The sequence below is a fragment of the Talpa occidentalis genome, unplaced genomic scaffold (assembly GCF_014898055.3).
Source record: "Talpa occidentalis isolate TD23 unplaced genomic scaffold, MPIMG_talOcc4v2.1 talOcc4.3, whole genome shotgun sequence".
Lineage (NCBI taxonomy): Eukaryota > Metazoa > Chordata > Mammalia > Eulipotyphla > Talpidae > Talpa > Talpa occidentalis.
Window position 1 is genome coordinate 37,873,722 of NW_023603184.1, and position 21,938 is coordinate 37,895,659.

Here is a 21,938-nt window from a genome sequence, read left to right on the forward strand (position 1 = left end):
GAAATTTTACATACTAAAAAGTGTTGTGCTTTTTTCTTTTTTGAAGAAGCCAGGATTGCTTTTCCAGCACGTGATGCTACCTTATAAAGGCTTGATGTCTCAAAAAAGATGGGAACATCCTCTTTCACTTTCCTACCAGAGTGCTCAGATGCTCCAAAGCCAAGGTAGGAGGGCTTCTAGAGGCAGGTTTAGATAGACGGCTTTATAAAAAGGGCACAAAATGGGGATTCTTTTCCTCCCATTTAGGGCTTCACTGTCTGGGGGCTAGGTGAATGGTGAGCCATATCAACTGGCCTCCCAGAAGGCCATTTGGAATTCCTAACAGTCAGATGGGATCCCTTGCCTTCAAGGAGGCAGATTTCTAAAGTTCATGGAACAGAAAGCTGTTACCACCTGACTGGGTCCAGCCATTCCATTCAAACACATTAAGCACTGATTGGGTCAGTGGGTGGGCACACAGAGGCTGGGCAAATCAGACTGGTCCTGGCCTTGGGGCAGAACCCAGCCTGGTGAGAGATAGACGGGAATAGAAACAATGACAAAACAGCATGGTGGCAGGGGGTTGAGGAGAGGATGATGACCCCCTACTCCCTCAAGGCACCACATATTGTGTAGCCAGGGAGATGGGTACTACACCACCCGCTGCAGAAGAGCAGAAGGTTCTGTGCTAAGTAAACACTAAGAAAAAAAAAAAAAAAAAGACTGGAGAAACGCAGGGAAGAGACAGAGCTCAAGGTCATGGAGACAGTGAGTCTAGAACCCAGGCCTTCCAGGCTCTTTCCACCTGCCCACACTGTCCCGGCCCCTACGCTTGGGCTTTTAGTTCCAGCACTGACCTGAAAGCCGAGTCTGCACTGGGCAGTCACTACTCCCTTCAGTGGTGCTCAACCCCTTTGCCCACCACAAGACTCCACTTGCCCTGTCCTGAAGCTTTTCTCGGCCACTCCAGCCTACCTAGGCCACTTCTTCCTTTGAATCCCCAGAGCACTTCTCTGATCACATAATTTTCACATAGATATGTCTTGTCTGCAGACCCAGATGTATTACCAAAGGAAGGCTTTATGACTGCTTTGAAAAGGAAATGGTGATGAGTGCCAGGCATCAGGATGGGTTTTCAGAACCAAATCATGCCAGACCAACCTCATTTCCTTTCTTTGTCAGGATTACCAGTTTGCTGAATCAGATGCAGTTAGGACATGTGTGGGCTTCATCAGACATTTGATGGGATGTCCCAGGACAACCCTGAGGATGTGACTAAGAAATGTGGGCTGGATGCCAGTACAGTGTGGAGGGTAAGTGATTAGTGGACTACCTGAACCCAAGGAGGGTGGATGAAATGATCAGAGGTGACCTGGAAGGAAGTTTCTAGTGGCAGAAAGTAGGCCTGATCCTGTTCAGCATGTTTTGTTTACTCCTGACATGGATTAGCACAGGGAAGGCCTGCTCATCAAATCAGCAGACACCAGATTAAAGTGTGAAGGGCACCAAATATATCTACTGGAAGACTGAACTTGAGAACCAAAACAAAGGGGAAAATTAATGGCGATAATTGGGAAGTCATGGGTTCCAAAAGACAGACAGAGTAGAGATCGTTCTGGGAAGAGTAACTGAGATAGGAAAGGGCTCAGAAGTCATGATTTAAGTAACTGGAGATTTGGCTGGAGAAAAAATAGCTCAGGAGAACATGCTGCATTTTCAAATATTTGAAGGATCACAATGTGGACTAGGGATTAGTTTATTCTACATAAGCCCAAAGGGAAAATAAGACCCTTAAAGTCAATTTTAACTGAACATAAGCAATTTCTAACCATCAGAACATCCAGAGAGAATATGAGTAGCTTTAGAAATGTACGAGTTCCGCAGCACTGGAAATGTTCAGCCACTGAGTGGACAACCACTTGGTAGGTCTACTACTTATACATCTACTACTTACAAACCTTTTCAAAGGTTTTCTCAAGATCAGTTAATTTGAGTTTTTCATTCATTCAGAGATACTCTTTTGAAGGTCTTCTACTATGTTTGGCTAGAGGCCAGAGATACAAAGGTGGGTGAGAAGACATTGTCCCTGCCCCTAAGGAGCACCTGAGCCTGCAGGGAGGAGATGGACAGGTTGATTTCAATAGTACCATGTGTTGTGATTACAGGTCTCAGCACAGGGAAGACTGGCTTCAGCTGAGGTTAAATCAATGAGTTCTTGTGGAAATACAAACACAAATTTGGTTACTCAAAGCCACGTATTAGTTTAATCAAGGCCAAGTCACTTGCTTAAACCAACGACTGGCTGTGAGGTTGAAGTGTACACTTAAGCACAATGTGTGAGTTTTTGTGCATGCTATTTTGCTCTTATGGACGGAGGTTTGGTTTTTGGCTCAGACTTGTTTATGTACCTACAGATTGTCTTACAAGTGGCTGTGGTGTCAGGGTGAAGTGATTTAGCCAGCAGGGCTACCCAACTCTCCATTTCTTACCCACCCTATGGGGACTGCTTCAGCACAGACATAAACATGCTCCTGCCGTTACCTTATTGCACTCGTCACATGGGGAGGCTAGAAGGCTTGATTCAGGGATATGATTGGATTTTAAATCCCAGTCTCACAGGATTTTAATTACTGGTCTGGGGCAGCAGGGATAGGCGCTGGCTGCCTTTGGATGGAGGAGGTCGATACGCTACTCCACAACATATTGAGCCACAATGCCTGCAGACTCTATTGCTCTATTTAATCATCTTTTGCAAAATTTACAGTGGAACAGGAGGGATCAATACGGAATTTATCACATTCTCTTGTAAATATGAGCCAGGAAAGAGTTCCAGGCAGTTTGTTACTGAGTGGGAGAAAACATGTCTGTGTATTGCTGGGCATTAGGAGATGAGACAAAATCCATACTACTTGGCATAAGCTAAAGATGCTCAAGCCAGTCCCTCTTAAGCCTGTAGCCAAGTTCAATGGGAGGAACGCTGATTCATTCATTCATTTGATTGACCAGCCAACAATGTAGAGCACCTACTAGGCTCTGGGAACCCAGACTGGCATCTGCCAGTCTAATCACAGACATACCACAGCAGCTCTGCCACTTATTTGTGCTGCAACTTGGGCAAGCTATTTAACAGGCTAATGCCCCTACTTATGCATGTGGAAAATGCAGGGAATATGAGTATCAAACTTAGTTATTTTAAGTATTAAAAGAGATAGAAGGCCTTAGCACATAGTAAGAACTCAATAAGTAATAGCTGTTGCTATCTTTACTCCACTTACCATTATCAAGCATTCCTTTCTACAGTGTGTCTCACCAAAGGTCTATGCTGAGATGGGGTGTTGAGCAGGAAGCCAGCCACCCCATCTCTTTAGTAGACAGAATGGAGACTGGGTGGCCTTCCACAAGCTGGAGACCTGGCCTGGGCTACTGCAGCAGAATGAGTGGGGAGAAGAGGATGTGTGAGGAAGAGATACAAGTTCAGTTCTGTTTTTTGAAGTTTCAACTGTAATCTAATATAAAATATAAAATAACCTCTTAGAAATTGCTGATTCACTTTGTCTGGGCAAACCAGGGAAGTTACACAGAAGAGACATCAATGAATTGGATCCTGAACACTATGTAGGAGTTTAACAGGTAAAAAACTACAGAAAGGGCATCTGAGACAGAGAACAGTGACTGAGCAAAGGTTTAAGGGCATGAAAGACTGAAAGTGAGTGGGCAGTACAATGCGCCTATGGCAGAGACCGTTATTATCTCCCCAGCTCCACCTGACTGCGGCCACCCCCCAGGTAGTTCCACCAAGCTCTGGACTCACTCTTGAAGCAAATCACTGTCCCCAACTCATCTTAAAGAAGAGTTGAAGACTCATGGTGGACTGCAGAGACTTATGTGCTGGTTAGACATCTGGGCTTAACTTATAAGGCACTGGAAATTGCTGGAGGTTTTAAACAGGGAAGCGTCAGGGTTTTGCAGAGTACAGACTGGTTTGAAGGGGAGCCTGGAGGTAGGGAGACTAATAAAAAGGCTGTTTTTAGTAGTGTAGGTGAGAATGATGAAGGCTGAACAAGGTCAGCAGGGACAGAGGCAAGAGGATAGACTTGGGAGAATATTCCAAGAAAGACAGTGTTGGTGGAGAGTGAGGGAGAAGTCATCAGATTTACTTGGACATTTTTGTTTGGGTGACAGGTAGATAGTTGATGATGCTATTCACTAAATAGGGAAAATGGGAAAAGTCTGAGGATGGTAGGGTTTGGAAACACTGAGTATGAGATATCTACAGAATACTAAGCATCAGCAGAGCTATGAGAATGCTTGGCTTGTTCTAAGACGTAAGCCAATCTGTTTAGAAAAGAGATGGCACAAAAGTATGGAAATGGATGTTCAAACATACTTTACATATAAAGTGAGATGAGGAAAAGGGGGAAAGTAAAAACTCCAGCCAAGGATTTCTGCTCAATGCAAACCCAAGGTAGGGGGTTTCTCAATTGGGGGGGAGGGCTATTGCTCTGAATAGCATGTAACACAGGCAGTGTAAGTATAAGGCACTTCAGCTTGTCTTCAATGTAAGTTTCCTGAAAGTTGTGGGCTTTCGGGAAGTCAGCCCCATTTCTCCCTTTCCCCACAATCCAGCATAGACTTCCCCCAGAGGTGGCAGCCAGCTCTGTGACCAGAAAGCAGCTGGGAGCAATTGTCAGTGGGAGGGAAAGGCTCTGGATAAAGCAGAGTTCAAAGTGGGCTGTAATAAGAGCCTGGGTCCCTGGGCTTCTGCAGCCCCCTCCCCCTCCTGCAAATGACAGCTGAGACCAAGGCAGCCCTGAGCCTGGGCCCTGGACTGAATTTAGCAGTCACAATTATGCTGCTGACGTCTGGGACAGGGCCACCATTGCTGCAGAAGCAGCTTTTGTTCATGCACTAAAAACACATCTTTAAACATGCTAATCGTATGTCTGCTCCGATCTAACAACATTGAAGGGAGGCTGAGGAAAGGGCACACAATGTCCACACATCTGGCTAATTCAGTTATGAGGCCAATCCATCTTGATGGGTTGTCTATAAAACACCAACCACCCCAAAGGACTGAGCGGACCAGATGTTTAAGCTTCTGTTGACCAATTCTGGCCTAATGTCCATAGCAGGGATGAGGGGTTATCAGGAGATGGCTTATGCTTCCAATCAAGTCATTTCCAAAGTTAAGTAAAGCTTTCTGCTGGGAGAAGTATGGGTACATTAATGTGGTGGCTGAGTCAGGCTCCCTGGAATGAAGTACTCAAATATACATGCTTTCACTCTGACCTCAAGGCAGGCAGGAGGTCTTATTTACAGTTGGTTTTGAGACCACTGGCAGAAATAGAAACCCATGAAATATTTTTGCTAACTGTACTTCCCAGTGGACAGAAGAATCAGGAGTGTGGAGAGGATATGTTTAAACTATTAAATTGAACAGGCTACAGTTCTGGGCACAAGAACCACTCATCTGCTAATGTCTGCTTTTTCAACCTCCCATCATGGCTGAAGGAATTACTCATCTCCCTCATAAAACTGCTGCTCTAAAAAAAAAAAACCCACCAAAAAAACTAGAGGCCACTGTCAACAAGAATTATTCCAATCTATGCTCCTTCCTTTATGCTCAACCACATCACCAGGCAACCGTCACCAAAAATGAAAGTGGAAGGATAGCTGCAGATTAGGAAGAAGTAGAAAACAATGAATAGATAACAAGCACAAAGGGGCATTTTCACCCAGAGCTTCTTGCTGGTGCTAATGATTCCATTTTTCTCAAGAGGGCTTTTCCCTAATTAATTCTAAGAAATTTACCAACTTCATCTTACAGTTGAGACTGCATGACAGGGGCCTCCCCAGTGGCGCAGCGGTTGAGCGCTGGGTTGCGAAGCTGCCCGCGGCCTCTGCGGCGCCGGTTCGATCCCCGGCTGCTCCCCGGCCACCGGAGGAGGGTCCCACATGGCGCGCAGACCTCTCCTGCCGCCCGCTGCTCCCCTCAGCAGTGTACTTAGGTCCTTCTGCCTGCTCTGCTCCCTGCTCTGGCTCTGGTGAATTCTCTCACCCTCCCGCGCTTCTGACTGTGCCCAGTGCATGTATAAACAAAACAAAAACAAATCAAATAAATAAATAAATAAAAACATGCCTCTATAAAAAAAAAAAAAAAAAAAAAAAAAAAGAGACTGCATGACAAATCAGAAGGATAAACTTGGTTAAGGAAACCTCCAACATTTTAGACAGTGGTGAAGAGAGAAGCACAAATTAAAAATGAAGTCTTTGCAATGGAACAAGGGCAGTTTGTTCAATAAATGGTGTTGGGAATACTGGACCGCTACATGCAAAAGAATGAAGCTAGACTACCTCACACCATGCACAAAAACCAACTTAAAATGGATAAAAGACTTGGACAAAAGACCTGAAACCGTAAAATATATAGAAGAAAATATAGGCAAAACACTACATGACATACACCTCAGTAACAACTTTAAAGATACATCCCCCAAAGCAAAGAAAGTGAAGAAAAAGATGAACAGCTGGGACTACACCAAATTTAAAAAAGCTTCTGTACTGCAAAAGAGACATAAGCCAAAACAAAGAGACATCCTACTGACTGGGAAAAATTTTTTGCACACAATACTACTGATAAGGGACTGATCACAAAGATCTACAAAGAGCTGACACAACTCAACAAACAATCCAGTCAAAAAAATCGGCAGAAGAGCTAAAAAGACATTTCTACAAAGAGAAAATACAAATGGCCAACAGATATATGAAAAAATGTTCAACATCACTTACACCAGTGACAATGGCACATATTGAAAAAACAGGAAACAACAAATCTGTTGCGAAAAAGGAAACCTATACTGCTGGTGGGAGTGCAAACTGGTCCAACCACTATGGAAAGCTGTGTGGAGGTTCCTCAAACTACTAAAAAAGGACCTTCCATATGACCCAGCAATTCCACTCCAAGGAATCTACCCAAAGAACACAAAAACATTAATTCAGGGCCTCATTGGTGGCAATCAGAAGCCTCTGCAGCACGAGTTTGATCCCCGGCTGGCCAGAAAGCAGCCCACATGGCGCAGCAAACCTTTCCTGACTCTCCCACTGCTCCCCTCAGCAGTGTATTTCAGTGGGTCTGCCTGTTCTGTTCCCCACTGTCTCTGGTGAATCCTCTCACCCCCTGCATCTCTGGCCTGTACCCCAGCTCTTGTATGCATAAACCTTTAAAAACAAAAACATTAATTCAAAAGGATACGGGCACCCCCATGTTTACTGCGGCACTATTTACAATAGGTAAGCTATGGAAACAACCCAAATGCCCAAAAATAGATGACTGGAACAAGAAATGTGGTATATACACACAATGGAATACTATTCAGCAATCAAAAAAGATAAACTCATGCCATTCGCAGCAACATGGATGGAGCCAGCAGGGATTATGCTCAGTGAAATAAGCCAGAAGGACAAAGAAAAATATTGGATGGTTTCACTTATAGGAGGGAATATAGGGGAAACAAATATGGGATCAGGAAAAAAATAATTATAATAAATTAAAAAACAAAATTAACAGGCAACTATTAATCAGAGACACTCTGCAGAGGAGGTGGAAGGAGAGGGATCAAAGCAGGGGAGGGAAGAGCACAAGGGGCTGTGATGATGGTACACAGGTGAACTGGTAGTAGGAATTTTATGGGGACTACACCTGAGAGGAGAAAGCATGCATTGTACAAAAAGGAAGAATGATGTAAAAATATATATATATATGATAAATGCAAAAAAAAGGAAAAAAAGATGAAAAAACACTTGCATGCCTTGTTTGTGGGAATGCAAAATGGTGCAACTTCTATGGAAGAGAAATTTGAAATAGTGAATGAAAGGACACACGGATTTACCCTTTGACCTTGCAACACCATTCTAGGACTTTATTGAAAAGACACACCTCCAGAAATCCCAAATATACATGCAAGATGTTATCATTGTAGCATTATTTGTAATTATGAAATACTGGAACCCTTAATGTCCAAGCATGAGACACAGCACACACAAACAATGGATTACTATGCGGAGTGAAACAGACTGAAGATCTCTGTGAACTGATACTAACGATTTGCAGGAACTATGGTTAAATACAAAAAAAAAAAAAAAAAAGCAAATGGCAAGCATACAAAGCATGCTATGTTTTGGGCAGGTAAAAAGGGGGAAATTAGAAAACATACATAGATTTGCTTATATACAGAAATACAAGGACTCACTGAGGGAAGCAGAAAAAGGCTGAAAGGGAGACAGGAAGGAGTTTTACTTCTTTGAGCATACCTTTATGTATAGTGTAATGGCAGGAATGGGCACAGTGCAGGTTTTCTATGATCTAAGCAGACGGGTAAAGGAGAAGTCCTGGAGCCCTCAGTGGCTTTTGTAGGCTTCTATTGGGATTTACTGCTGGCAAGGGGTGCTAGGGTGCCAGGAGGCTGGCAGGCCTCACAGGCCCCAGCAAGTCTTCACTCTTTCTGGGCTCTCTGGCATTCTCTGGTGGTCTCTGCTCTCTACTCTACTGGCGTCCCCGTGACACTGCTCTTACAAGCCCAGCCTTAGCCCAGGTGTACCCACTGACACATGCCCACACCCTACTCCAGGTGTCCTCTATCAGGCATGCATTCAGGATCACAAGGAGCCATCATCAATCCTTTTCTGCGGGAGGGGAGAAAAGCCTGATACTTCTCTTACCCTACATATAGTTTTTAGAAAAAAATTAATGTTCTACAGATTCAAACAACAAAATTAACACATTGCATTCTTGGGAAGGGAAAACCTTAAAATTCAAAGTAAATTTAAAAAATTGACCCAAATGAAGAACATAAACACACAGAAGAGAAGGAGCCCACCCAAGTAATGAACCCTGGATGGAGTATTTCTTTCAACTGCAAAGAAATACTGACCTAAACTCTTTCCAGTAGCTTCGTTGTCTCTAGAGACATGGGTGAGGCAGGTCTGAAGTTCTCGTAAGTGTATCATAGATTTAATGAGTAAAGGCATTGGTGCTTTCAAAGCCAGCATTCTCATACTGAAAGTTGGGACACACAAATGTGAAATGTATGAAGCCAAGAAAGAACCCTGTAGGTGTGGGATTCCTAAAATATGGATGTGCACATGTCTACATGTGTGTATCTCAGCTCTGTCAACAGAAGGAGTAAAAGAGCACACTCGGTACTCAGCCTTCAGTCTCTAATACAGCTGCCCACTAAAGTCTCAGGGACCCTCAGAGAAAATGACTGACTCTGGTGCAGCAGCAAGGTGGGTACAGGAAAAGACTGAAACATCTTGTTTTGGCTGGAAAAAAGAAGAGAGGAAAAAAAAAAAGATAGAGGGCTGCCACACGGATCACATCTGCGACTATTTTAGCACCAACACAACTAAGGATACTAACGAATGACAGAACGTTACAGCAATAGTGGCCACTAGCTCCTTTTGACAATGAGTAGGTAAGGGAGTGGCGGGGAGAGCAAGAGGATCTTGCTTACTATGGAATGACAGGGGCTGACTAGCCAATGTGGAGTGAGCGCTGGAGATGGGAAAGCTGTGCACACTCATTCCTCAACCATCATGTATTACAGATAGGCTCAGGAAAGAACCATCAATGGATGAGTGGTCTAGGGGGAAATTTCTTTTTCTTTCTTTCTTTCTTTTTTTTTTTTTTAAAGATTTATTTATTTATTTATTTATTTATTTATTTATTTATACAAGCACTGGGTACAGTCAGAAGCACTGGAGGGTGAGAGAATTCACCAGAGCCAGAGCGGGGAGCAGAACAGGCAGAAGGACCGAAGTACACTGCTGAGGGGAGCAGCGGGCGGCAGGAGAGGTCTGCGTGCCATGTGGGACCCTCCTCTGGTGGCCGGGGAGCAGCCGGGGATCAAACCAGCGCTGCAGAGGCTGCGGGCAGCTTCGCAACCCAGCGCTCAACCACTGCGCCCCCGGGGAGGCCCTCTAGGGGGAAATTTCGATGAGAATATTTGCATGGCCTTAAAAGTGTCTCCCCAGGATTGCTTGTCAATTTCAAGGGCAAAGAGTAATAATGATACAGTGGAGAAAATAGGCAGTACTTGAGTCAGAGATGGGATAAGGTTTTTGACCTAAAACCCCTTTGAATTTTGTGGGCCAGTATTAACTAGTCAAACATAGGAAGGAAAATAAAACGAGTATAAAGTATCTCTGATGAGTGTGACAGACAGAACAAAGGCCCCCACTGAGGTGACCATTCTAATCCCTGGAACTGTGAATGTGTTAAATTACTAAGCAAAGAGGAATTAACGTTGTAAATAGAATTAAGAATGCTAAAAAAAAAAAAAAAGAATGCTAATCAGCTGACTTTGAGATGGTAAAGTACTCTGCATTATCCAGGTAGGCTCAGAGTCATCACCTGGGTCCCTACCTGAAAGGCCTCCTAATAAGGAAGGAGGCAGGAGGAGTAGGAGGGATGAAGTATGAGAAAGGCTCCACTGAGTCTTTCTGATATGAAGATGAAAGGGAGCTGAGAGCAGGAATGTGGGCAGCCTTTAGAAGCTGCTAAAGGCAAGGGCGAATTCTGAATCTCCAAAAAGGAGTGCAACTTGCTGACACCTTGACTTTAGGGCAGTGTGATCCATTTCAACTTATCTCCAGAACTGTAAGACAGCAAATTTGAAATGTTTTGAGCCACTAAGTTTGTGATAATTTGTTTATTGCCGCAATGGGGAGGCTACAAAAGAAAAGTTATAGGGGTTGCGACCTGGGGTGTGGGAGCCTTCCTTCTCACTCTGTATCCTCTGGGACTGCTTGAAATTTTCGTCTTGTGTATTTTTCACTATCACTATAGTCACTAAACAGACAGTCATTTCAGAGCTCTCACTGACTTTACAGTTAAGTAATGAGTACTCTGGCTCATAACCAAGCTCCCTCCCCCTAATCCCCCATGCAAGCCTCCTTACCCATAAAAACTTGCCTCTTACCATCCCATGCTGTTCCAGGCTGTGTTGTATATGGACCTTTTCACCAAGTTATCCCTCTGTAGGAGGCAGTCTGGGGGAAGGCCTGTATCTTTTCAGTTCCTCTAATGCCTAGTGCCCGCTTACAAATTACCTTAGTCAACAAATATTTACTGAGCACCTATTAAGTGCTAAGGATAGTGCAAGTTTCTGAGAATATAAGCTCTGTAGGCCCAGATGCAACTACTGTGCATGACTGTGTAGTGAAGAGGGATCCATAAATGAAATAACTAGGATGTTGGTGGTCAGTTGTACGAAAATACAGTTGCTGAAAAAATATGAATACCTAGATTTGCAGTTAGATGAATCAGAGGGCAATTATTCATTCAGAACCACAAAAATAGAAGTGAAGATTGCAGGCCAATTATTTAATTTTACAGATATGGAAGTTGGGGCTCAGCAAGGAGTCAAGGTTCTACATATAGTAGAGTTAGCGCCAGGTCACCTGCCCCTGTTTGACACTTACCACTGCATAGACTTCATTACTTCAAAGGGAGTCTTTGGAGGAATCTTTAAGTCATTGGATGATCTTCAACAGCGTTTAAAATAATTTCCAAAATGGTGTCCAGGAAGGAGTATGATAAAAATCTCCAGAGACCTTGCTATATTCTTCCCCTGATACCACTAAGCCTTTGTGTAGAAGAAGAGAACACACAAATGCTAGAAGCAAAAGCCTTTTGGGAAAAGAATGTTGGTTAAGGCCCATTCCCAAGTTTACACTGGGAGGAGAACTTTATTCTATTTTGCAGGCCTGGACCTTCAAATTAATGTTCCCCGTCTGAAAGTTGCAATGTTGCCCTCTCTGTGCATTCTGCCTAAAAGCACATGCACTAAGGGGCAGGAGTGGGCTGGCAAAATGCAGTTGTCCCTGCCCTGGGAAATCTGAATCCTAGTCAACTGTTTCTGGGCTCAGTGCAGGTAGAGTGTGTAAGATGCAGAAGAGACCCAGCCCAGCAGATGCTGACCTCTCTCTCACCCAAGGGAGACTTGGCTTCCAGCTGCCACTGCTGGCGGTGATGAGGTCATGCCGGATGCCAGCCAGGCTCAGAGGAGGACTGCCTGGAGCCGATTAAAGTCTTGATGAAATGTGGGTGCCTGGATGGCAGGTGGCTCTGGAGGGCTCGGGCTCTGGTGACCAGGCGCTTGACTCCTCTATAGTCACAGGATGTGGGATACAGAAATGCTTCTCCCTGGGGTTTAGCAAGGACAGTTCTTCATTCTGCATTGGGTAAGGGGCTGACTAGTCCTAGGGGAGAGGCAGACTCTGGGCCACTCAGGGTCCCTTTCAGCCTTGACCTACCACAGAGAGTGCCATTACAATGCCAACAGAGCGTCTCTACTTCCCAACAATGGCCCTAATGGACTGCTGGGTCCCTCTGGATGACTGGTGGCCATCACTTGCCACAGGATGGTTTCAAGTGACAGGCTAATATCTATACCTTATGTCTCAGTATATATGCTATTTGCTTAGGGAAGGCTTCCCTCAGCCCATTCTGACAGATTAAGTCCTTATTATGTTCTGACAGTATCCTCTACTCTTCCTTAATAATACTTGTCAATGGTAATTAATAATTTTGTGATTTGCCTAATGTCTATACTCTGCCAGACTTTAAGCTCCATAAGGATAAGGAGTATAATAAACATTTGTTAAAGCAGAAATAGGAAATGAGTACAGGCAAGAGATAAGTTTTACAGAGAAATTTTTAATAGTAGTCTTTAAAAGGAAGCATTCATGTGTGTACAAAGAGTGGCTCCTCTTAGCTATCACTTCAGTTATGGGATTGACTGGGTCACCTGGCTTTGTGGCCTGGAACCTGTCATCCATTCAAGACCATGTTTTTTCTGGTTTTCAGTGGCATGGAGAATTTTCTTTCTTTTTAAATAATTTTATTGGGATATAATTTACATACCACAAAGCTCACCCATTTATACACTTTTATAGTTTTTTAGTATACTTATAGAATCATATAATCATCACCATTATCTCATTTTAGAATATTTTCATTATCCCCCAAAGAAACCTGTATCCATTAGCAGTCACTACTCACCCCTCCTTGTGACAAGTGTTGGCAGGGAGGGCTTTCAGCTCTGTATCCAAATAATATTAAACTTAGTGTGTCCAATCACTAAGAGTAAACTTAGTGTGTCCAATCATCTGACATAATCTCTTCATCATATAGAGACAAAGTGATACCAGAGAGGCACTGTGATCTGCCAAAGGTCTACAGGGTAAGATGGTGGCAGAGCTGGGGTGAACCACAGTCCCTGAGGCCTGCATCCTAAGGCAATGTTCTGACCTCTCTGCTATGCAGTGTGACTGTGAGTCCCAAATTGTCTACCCAACTGAACTTTAAGCCACCTGGGGGCAGAGGCTCTATGCTGCTCATCTATCTTCCTCCTTCTCTGGGAGTACCATGAGATGCTGAACGTTCTGTCTCTACTGGTGCTGGTCTGTGAACTTTGTTACCAAACCTCAATAAACACAGTAATCAAGGGTTCAGAGTCTAGAAACTTTTATAAGGACTCATCAGAATAATTTTATATCTGCTGAACCTAATGGCAAATATAGGCCTATGTATTGCATGCCTTTTTTTTTTTTTAATAGAGGCATGTTATTTATTTGTTTGTTTGTTTGGTTTATACATGCACTGGGTACAGTCAGAAGCGCGGGAGGGTGAGAGAATTCACCAGAGCCAGAGCGGGGAGCAGAGCAGGCAGAAGGACCGAAGTACACTGCTGAGGGAAGCAGCGGGGGGCAGGAGAGGTCTGCGCGCCTTGTGGGACCCTCCTCCAGTGGCCAGGGAGCAGCCGGGGATCGAACCCGGGCCGCAGAGGCCGCGGGCAGCTTCGCAACCCAGCGCTCAACTGCTGCGCCACCGGGGAGGCCCTGTATTGCATGCCTTTTTAAAATGTAATTTTCTAATCATTCATTTTTATTGTATTTTACAAAAGTAATGATTTATGGCAAATTGCAAATTCAAACAAGAACAGAAACAGGTTTTTCATAGGTAGTTTGAGAAGTACTGCCTTAAAGCAACTTATTCCCCAATTGCTTCTGTTTCTCCTTTCCCTGTTTCCTTGAATCTTTTGCACTTATCCTTCTGTGCTCACATCTGAATGTAATTTCTCTCAACTGTGTCCCTGAGCCTCTTTGGTTCTACAACTTTCGTTGGCCAATAGACTCAACCGGTATCTGCCACCTCCAAGAGATTGACAACTCTTGAATCTTTATGTCTGACTCAGAGTCCTTTTTTCCCTAAGCTTCAGACTCATTTATCCAACTACCATCTATGCATCTTTTACAAGAGTATCCCACCAATTTCTTGACTGGTTAAGGCTATTTATAAATCAACTACCACATGCCACCTGTAATTTTTTTTTTTTTCCCTACGAGCTGTGAATTTAACAGTAACATAAAGAGACAAAATCTCTATGATCACATCCCTGGGCTTACATCCCAGCAGGGGAGAGACAGATGATAAACGTAATCAATTTAGGAACTGTTCAGTACTATGAAGACGATAAAATAGGGTAATACAATAGAAAGTGACTTGGGGGAGGGGGCTATTTTTACTACAATCTTTAGGGAAGGCCTTACTGAGAAGGGACACTTGAGTTGAGACCTGGAAGAGAAGGCAGCCACCCCAAGGGGCAGAGTGTTCCCATCACTGAGAGGTCCTGAGATGGGAAGAAGCTTGGTGTCTGTGGGACAAGAGAAGTCCAGTGTTACTGGAGAATGTAGGACAAAGGGGAGAAATAAAGTTCTAGAAGCAGGCAGGGTCTAAGTTGTATAGAGCCTTGCAGACTCTAGAAGGTAGTTTGGAATTCATTTTGGTTCTAGTGGGAAAGCAATGGAAGATTTTAAGTAAAAGAAAGACATGGCGTATGTTTTAAAAAGTCCCCCCCCCCCACCCCGTTCTTTGGACAGTGGATTTAGGAACAAGAGTAGAAATATAAGATTACTCAGGAGGATGTGGTGACTGTGCAGGAGAACTGGATTATCACGCTGACCTGGATTAGTTACTGAATGGTGGCAGGCATGGTGAGAAAATGTACTCTTGGAACATATACAGCACTGTAAACTAATGTTACCTCAATAAAATAAATAAATGGAAAGAAAAATCCTGTGCTGAGATATGAAAGACTAATAAATGATAAAATGCATTTTATTATTATATAGAGACTGTATATTATAAACATAGCAATTTCCCCTAAATCTAGATCATCAAGTAATCGCAGTAAAAATACCTTATTTTAATCTTTATAAGAAAAAGTTTTCTTGTTATAGAATAAGATGGCAAATGCCAACTTCTACAGTAAGCTTTCCCTGCCCTCCCCAGAAATTGAAATGGTCTTTCCTTTGTGATCCCATAACATCTTCTATATATCTCCATTAACATCAAAGAGCAATTTTTTGTTAAAATGTCTGAACTAAGTGTTTTTAAGATTTACCCAGGGATGACAGAGGATGCTGGGCCTGGAAGGGATCCCTAAGATCAGCCACCCTAATTTCCTTATTTTCCTGAGGAGGAGAAAGGATTTGTTCATGCAGGGCCAGAACTTCTGATTTTCAGCCTGGTGTTCATTCCCTTCTCTGCACTGCTGGCAGGAATCAGAGGACCAGTTTCCACAGAGGACAGCCATAGCCAAGGCCGATTCCCTCAACACCTGGCAGTGTAGCCAGATGGACAGACAGTGAAGTGGTGCAAGAAATGAATCTCTTAAGTTTTTTTTTTTTGATTTAATTTTATTTCACATATTTTTTTACATCATTTTTCATTTTTGCATGATGTATGCATTTTCATCTTGGTTATATTCGTTCTCTTAAGTTTTGAGCCCTGACGACAAACTAACAGGCCGTTAAAGGGAGGACATGAGGGCTAGAAAGGCTCTTCACCTCAGGTGGGGGTGGTAGGGAACTGAAAGACTCAATGGGAGAGGGTTAGTTAACACTGACAATTGAGCCCTGTACTTGGAGAGAGGCAAGGAAGAGCCATGAAAGCAGGTAGGAAAGAGGCTAAGGGAAGCTCTAAGGAAAGCATTAACAAGTTTTCACAGTCTTTCAGAGGTGTAGGGGTAAGTGATGGTCAGGGTTTTAAGCTGCTAGTGTGGCTACCATCTGCAGCCTTGAACACAGAGGGAGCGTGGGTTCAGGGTACGCATGCCTGATGGTGGACACCTGGAGTATGGTGTGCACATGCATTAAGTGTGAACACAGGACTATGAGATGATGCCAGAGAGAGCCCAAAGAGAAAATGAACAGATTCAGCTACCTGGCCTCCTGACCCCACTGCCTGCACTGTGCCTGGCTGCCGCATTACAATTGGTGTAGAAAGAGCATTAAAGCCTGTAAAGAGCTGTTGAGGGCTCCGGGACCCTTCTGCCCAGATCCACAGAGAAACTGCCCTGTGCTTGCTGGCACAACAAGAGGGATGGGCACTGGTGGCTGGACAGTCAGTGGCACTGTGTCTGTAAGGAGAAGGAAGACAGCTGAAAAGAAGTGGCTTTAAAAAGTCAGCAGCTACAATGACACTTGGGCCGGGAAGCAAAGATACCACACCTCCAAATAGAAAATCCACAGTGGTTTTAGAGACTGATCAGTACCATTAAACATCTACGAAACCACATATGAAGCACTGTGGCAAAGGAAGGAGGGACAAATAAGACATAGTCCTCACCTTCAATCTACCTTAGACAATAGGGGGGACTAGCCTCAGACCAGGGAATGGGGGAGATTTCACAGGAAAGTGGCACAAGAGCTGGGGGATCAATTGGCAGAAAGGATTCCAGCAAGTGGAAAAACAAAGTCTTGAAGGGAAATAAGGGGCAGAAAGACCTGCAAGAATGAAGGCACTGTGGTGGGAATGAATACACTGGACATTAGAGGGCAGCGCTGGGAAAAGTCAGGAGAGGGTCAGAAGAGCACCACTAAAACCAGTTCACAAAGTAGGACTGGCAGGATTTCTCCTTTTTTGTAAAAGGGCAAGCATTAAGTGTTTCTGAAGTGAATAATAACAGGTACAAAGAGCCTACTCTGTAGAATTATACATGTCCTAACCCTAACAAATCTTAGAGGGCAGGTGATAATGCTTCAATTTCCAGATGAGGAAAGAACTTCCAGATGGCTGGTGGCTTACCCAGGACCTGCAGTCGGGTACTCAGGACTCCAGAGTTCATGCTCATTCTTTGCAGCCTTTCTCAGCTGGATTTTTTTCCTTTTACCACATGTGGGGAAATAGCTGAGTAACGATTTTCTCAATTCTCCCAAGAATACTATATAACTTGTACCATTTTAGATCCCTGGGAGAGAAGTCAATTCCTTGTATATAACACATGCCTTAGAAACCCAGAACCCTAGTTGAGAAAGGCTGCCAAGATTACAGATATGTTTTGGAAGATGGATCTGGCAGAGGGATCACATCCCTGGGAGGAAATGGCTGTGACAGCGCCATAGCAGCCCTGGAACTATCGGGATGAGTCAGCTCCAGGCTTGAGGGCAGAAGCTTTAGCCACCCTCTCAGTTGTCCTGTCTCTCCACCCCTCCCTCCAACCTTGGCTTGTACTTGTTAGTCAAGGGCTGAAGCAGAACCCACCTGCTCATAAGCCATCAAGAGAGACTGAAGCTGCATCTTCAGAGATTAAACCACAGGGGCCTGTGCGCCCACGCTTTTATAGAGGTCCGGTGTAGAAAATGGACACTAGTTCATTCAGATTCCCTCTGCAGAAATCCATCTGGTAAACTCCTACTAGCCTTCCTGACAGGCTTAAGTGCCCCTCCTCTGGGAGGCATTCTGTGGCTGACTCTACCTCCCTGCTCATCAGGCAGAAGCAGGTATTTCCTCCTCTAGGTCCCCAGAGCCCCTTATCCAGTCTCCTGCCAGAGCACCCACCTTGCTGTCACCACCTGTTTCCACATCTTTCTCCTTCATCAGTTGAGACTCTCTCAGGGTCAGGGACAGTTTGCCTGATCTATCTCAGGATGCTCTGTGGTCCCTGGTCTCAGAGATGGCAACAGACTTGCCCAGAGTCATATCACAGAGCTGAGATTTTAAACCCAGGTCTATCTGATTCCTAAGCCTTTGTTCCTTTTGCAATGTTAGGGGGCACCCTGAAGATGAAGAAATGACCTTTCTGTGCTAAGCACCCAGCCCAACTCTGTTAGAGCTTAGTAGAGGTGCTATCAGAGTGGACCAGGCCTCCAGGAGAAGCTTCCTCAGAGAGGGAAGCCTTGAACAGTTTGAAGGGTCTAAATGAGGAGGGGACACATGGGGTTTTAGGCAGAGTGGAGGAGATGCAGGCAGAAACAGAGTTAAGCTGTTAGATAGGAGTGTAGATTTCATATGGGGAGGGTTGGGATTACAGTGGCCATGGCAAAACTTTGATTTCTTTATATAGTCGAAATGAGAACTACAAACCACAGAGCATCTACCAAGTTCCAGGAAACTGAGGGACAGCATCACAAATCCTCACATTATCCCTGTGATAGTTTCTAAGTACTATTTTCTGGATAGAAAACAGAGGCTTAGAGAGTTAAGGCAATGTGTCCAAGGCAATACAGTTAGTAGGTGGGAGATCTGGAATTCAAACTCAGGCTGGTCTCACTCTGAAGCCTGAGGTGTGCTCTCTATTAACTCCATGCTGCTTCCTAACGGGCCAGAAAACACCCCACATGGTCAGACTGATGCTGCTATGGGGACCTCCCAGCTCTCCCACAGGTATAGCTGGCCAGGGAGCAAGAACAGCTGTCCCCTGAGTTTTTTCTCAGATCTGGGGACACAAGTCCCTGTGGACTAAGCAATTCCAAGGACAAGGGTTCTGTGTGGACCTTGTGAGCATTGGTTGGCCCATGTGTCCACGCCAGCTTGGATTTCACAGAGAGCACTTCCCTCGAAGTCGCAGCAGCAAAACTGGTAGCAAATGTAAGTTAAGAAAACTGGTAGGTCAGAAAGACAGACCCCTCCTGCTGTCCCTAAAATCCTCTGAAGAAGGTCAGCTGAGGGCAGAAGACTTTGGAAATGCTACTGGCAACAGCCCCACGGACAAGGGAGCAGGATCCTGTCTCTCGGTTGGCTGGTCACACACAGGCAACCAAATGAGGTCGAGGCGGGAGGGAGGTCAGAAGTTGGCAGCCTGCGGGCCCTGAGTGACGGCCACTTGTTCAGGTCAGGAAAGGAGAAATGGTGGGTTAATGGTTTTGGCCCTTGAGGCTGGAAGACCAGAGCAGGGGGTGTAAATGGATGCTGGGTAAAAAGGCAGGTGGGTGAACTGTAAAGGTTGGGGGCTAAGGGCATCTGTTCCATGTCAACAGGCAGGAACCATGCCTCCAAAACAGCTCAAAGGGCCAGCCCCTTGGCCTGGGGGGTAAAGATGGGGGGAGCTTCATAAAAGCCCCATGCCTCTTGATTTCAAAGGTGTTCGATCTGGAAGGCTGGGAAGAGGGTCTATTTTTAGAGTGACTTCCCTGTCTCTTTGGGGTTGAGGGGCAGCAGGGAATGTAAACCACCAGACAATGGCTGAGGTATTGACTGATTTTTAAGACACAGCAGAGAGAAACCCCATGGTGAATGCTCCAGTTCTTTGCTGCAAATGTCTTATGGAGAGCTTTCCAAAGGACGAAGTGAGCAGCCTCCTGCTAAGGGACCTTTTCTGTGTTCTAAGAGATGTGTGTTCACTCCAAAGCATTCGTCAGCCTCTGCACTGCCACCACAGCCACAAACAGTCCTGCCCCTCATGGTGTGCATGCCCCAGAACAAGTGACATGCTGGCTACTCTGGGCCAGGTTCCCTGCAGGCTGGGGCTACAGCCCAGGCCTGAGTCTAAGCCAGGATGGCTGTGGTTTAAGGAAGGTGGCAGAATTTGAAGGTTACTTGGAAATCCCTCCAGCCCAATCATGTAAGATCATGGGTTAGAAGGTGATCTAGGGGTGTTGGACTGGAAGGGCAAAGGCTTTTGGACTGAAAGAACTCTCCTTGAAGACTGGATCTTGAAAAAGTGATGGGGCTGAAAAGGACGGTTGGCAGAAGTTTCAAAGAAGAAAGTCCCAGCTCATTTAAAAGAAGATATTACAAACAGTCAGAGAAGAACTAAAATGGAATGGACTTCAGGGAAGATGTAGGGTCACCTTGGTCCCCCCACAGAATCCAAGGTACCGCCAAATGGCCAGCTGTTAGGAAGGATTCTTCTGGGAGTAGAGGGAGGCAATCAGAGTGACACAGAGGATCTCTGAGGACCTGTCCAACTTGTAGGTTCTATTGGCCTTTGACATGGAGGACCTCGTCAACTGACCTGGGAAACACATCCTGGCAAGATGTTTCCTGTCCCGTGAAAAGGCTGGAGTGGGATGCAGTGAAGTGGGAGGGAAAGTGACTGCTTGGGAAGCATCTGGTAGGATGCTAGGTAACTAACTGTACCAGACTTGCATGGGACCAGACCAGCACAACTTGTCCTTCCTGCCAATTAAATCCATGTTCTCCAAAGGGAGGGTATTCAATCGTTCAACAAAGATTTACTGAATGCTTACTGTGTGAGCACTATGCTACCTGTGCTGGGGATGAATCAGCCACGGTTCCTGCCTTCATTATTCAGAGCTAAGTTAGGGAGCATGCTACTGAAAACACCAAAAACACTTTCAGATGTGGCAAGTGCAATGATGCGGAAGAACAGGGCGCCATACCCAGGGTAAGGGGAGGGTCCTAATTTAGACTGGGGTGGGGGTGGGACCAAGGAGGATGTTTTTGAGGCCTGAAATTAACAGGAATCTGAAGGACCCCTTCCTTGTTCTACTAGTCTTGCTCTGGAGGTCATAGAGGGAAGAGAGGACACTCATGGGAAAAGTAACACTCAAGAAAACTCTCAGAGAATGTGCAAACAGGCAGGATAGAATGGTGCCTCAGACACATGTAGGCAAAGAATATTCTCCAGTCACACAAGGGCAAATCACACAAATACACTGTCATTTTCATGAAGGGCAGCCTCCTCTGTGCTTCCACCTTTTCCATCTCCAGGAGGGTAACAGGACTCTGGGGAAGCCTGGCATTTCCAGATTAGAAAGGTTGCCAAATACTCTCTTACTGGCCCCTGCCAGTATACCCCTCCCTCACATTCACCCACATCCTCACCTCCATCAAGTAGCTCCTTGACAGTGCTGTAGTCATCGGCCAGGACAGCGTAGTGCAGGGCCGTGCAGCCCTTGAAGCTGGCACGGTTGTTCAGCCGGTTGTTGAAGTCATCCTCGCGGGTGACCAGGACTGGAGAGGAAAGCAACATAAATGCCTCCATTAGCAACAAATGCCATGAACCACCAATCTTGCCTTTTTCCTCTTGGCATATTAATATACTTGTTTCTGTACTTAATTACTAAATGCCTAAGAACACTTACTATATTTGACCAGCTTTGCTGGGTAAGAGGAAGTAAAACAGGGGCCAGCTCATTTTACAAAGTTTATTCACACCTATTATGTACTAATTCACAGAAGTGAATTAGATATGGCTGCCCTTCATGAGAACGGCAGCATGCTTGTGTGATTAATAAACGTGTTTATAGTAGTGAGATAAATGCCATATTAGATGGGGAATAGGATGGTATAGAAAGCCAGAGAACTTAGCTCAATTTGGGCACCAATAGAGAATCCCAGAGGATGAAAGTTTTGAGGGTGAAAAGGAATAATCCAGGTGATGAGAGAAGGTTGGGCTAACAGAGGGGGGAATGGGGCAGGAGACAGAGGCTGGTCATAGCAGAAGAGTCCAAATCTCTGTGTTCTGAAGATGTTTACAATCTAATGAGTATTATATATTATTTTGTAAAGAGCTTTTTAAATTTAGAAAGCCATAATAATTTTGAAACTACAGAAAAGTGTAAACAAGAAAAGGGATCACTAGCTCAGTAACTTGAGAAACTGCATTTAGCATGTTGGTATATATGTATATATGCAAACATAGACATAC

At 44.8% G+C, this 21,938-nt stretch overlaps 1 protein-coding gene across 2 annotated transcripts in view; it reads right to left on the reverse strand.

Moving 5' to 3' along the window:
• Positions 1–21,938, reverse strand: part of CLPB (ClpB family mitochondrial disaggregase) — a 142,262-nt gene that overhangs the window by 50,399 nt on the left and 69,925 nt on the right. For both annotated transcript variants that reach the window (XM_037522910.2, XM_037522911.2), the window contains one exon: positions 21,113–21,241. In XM_037522910.2, coding sequence (XP_037378807.1) covers positions 21,113–21,241 — 129 coding nt within the window. The remainder of the gene's footprint in view (positions 1–21,112; positions 21,242–21,938) is intronic.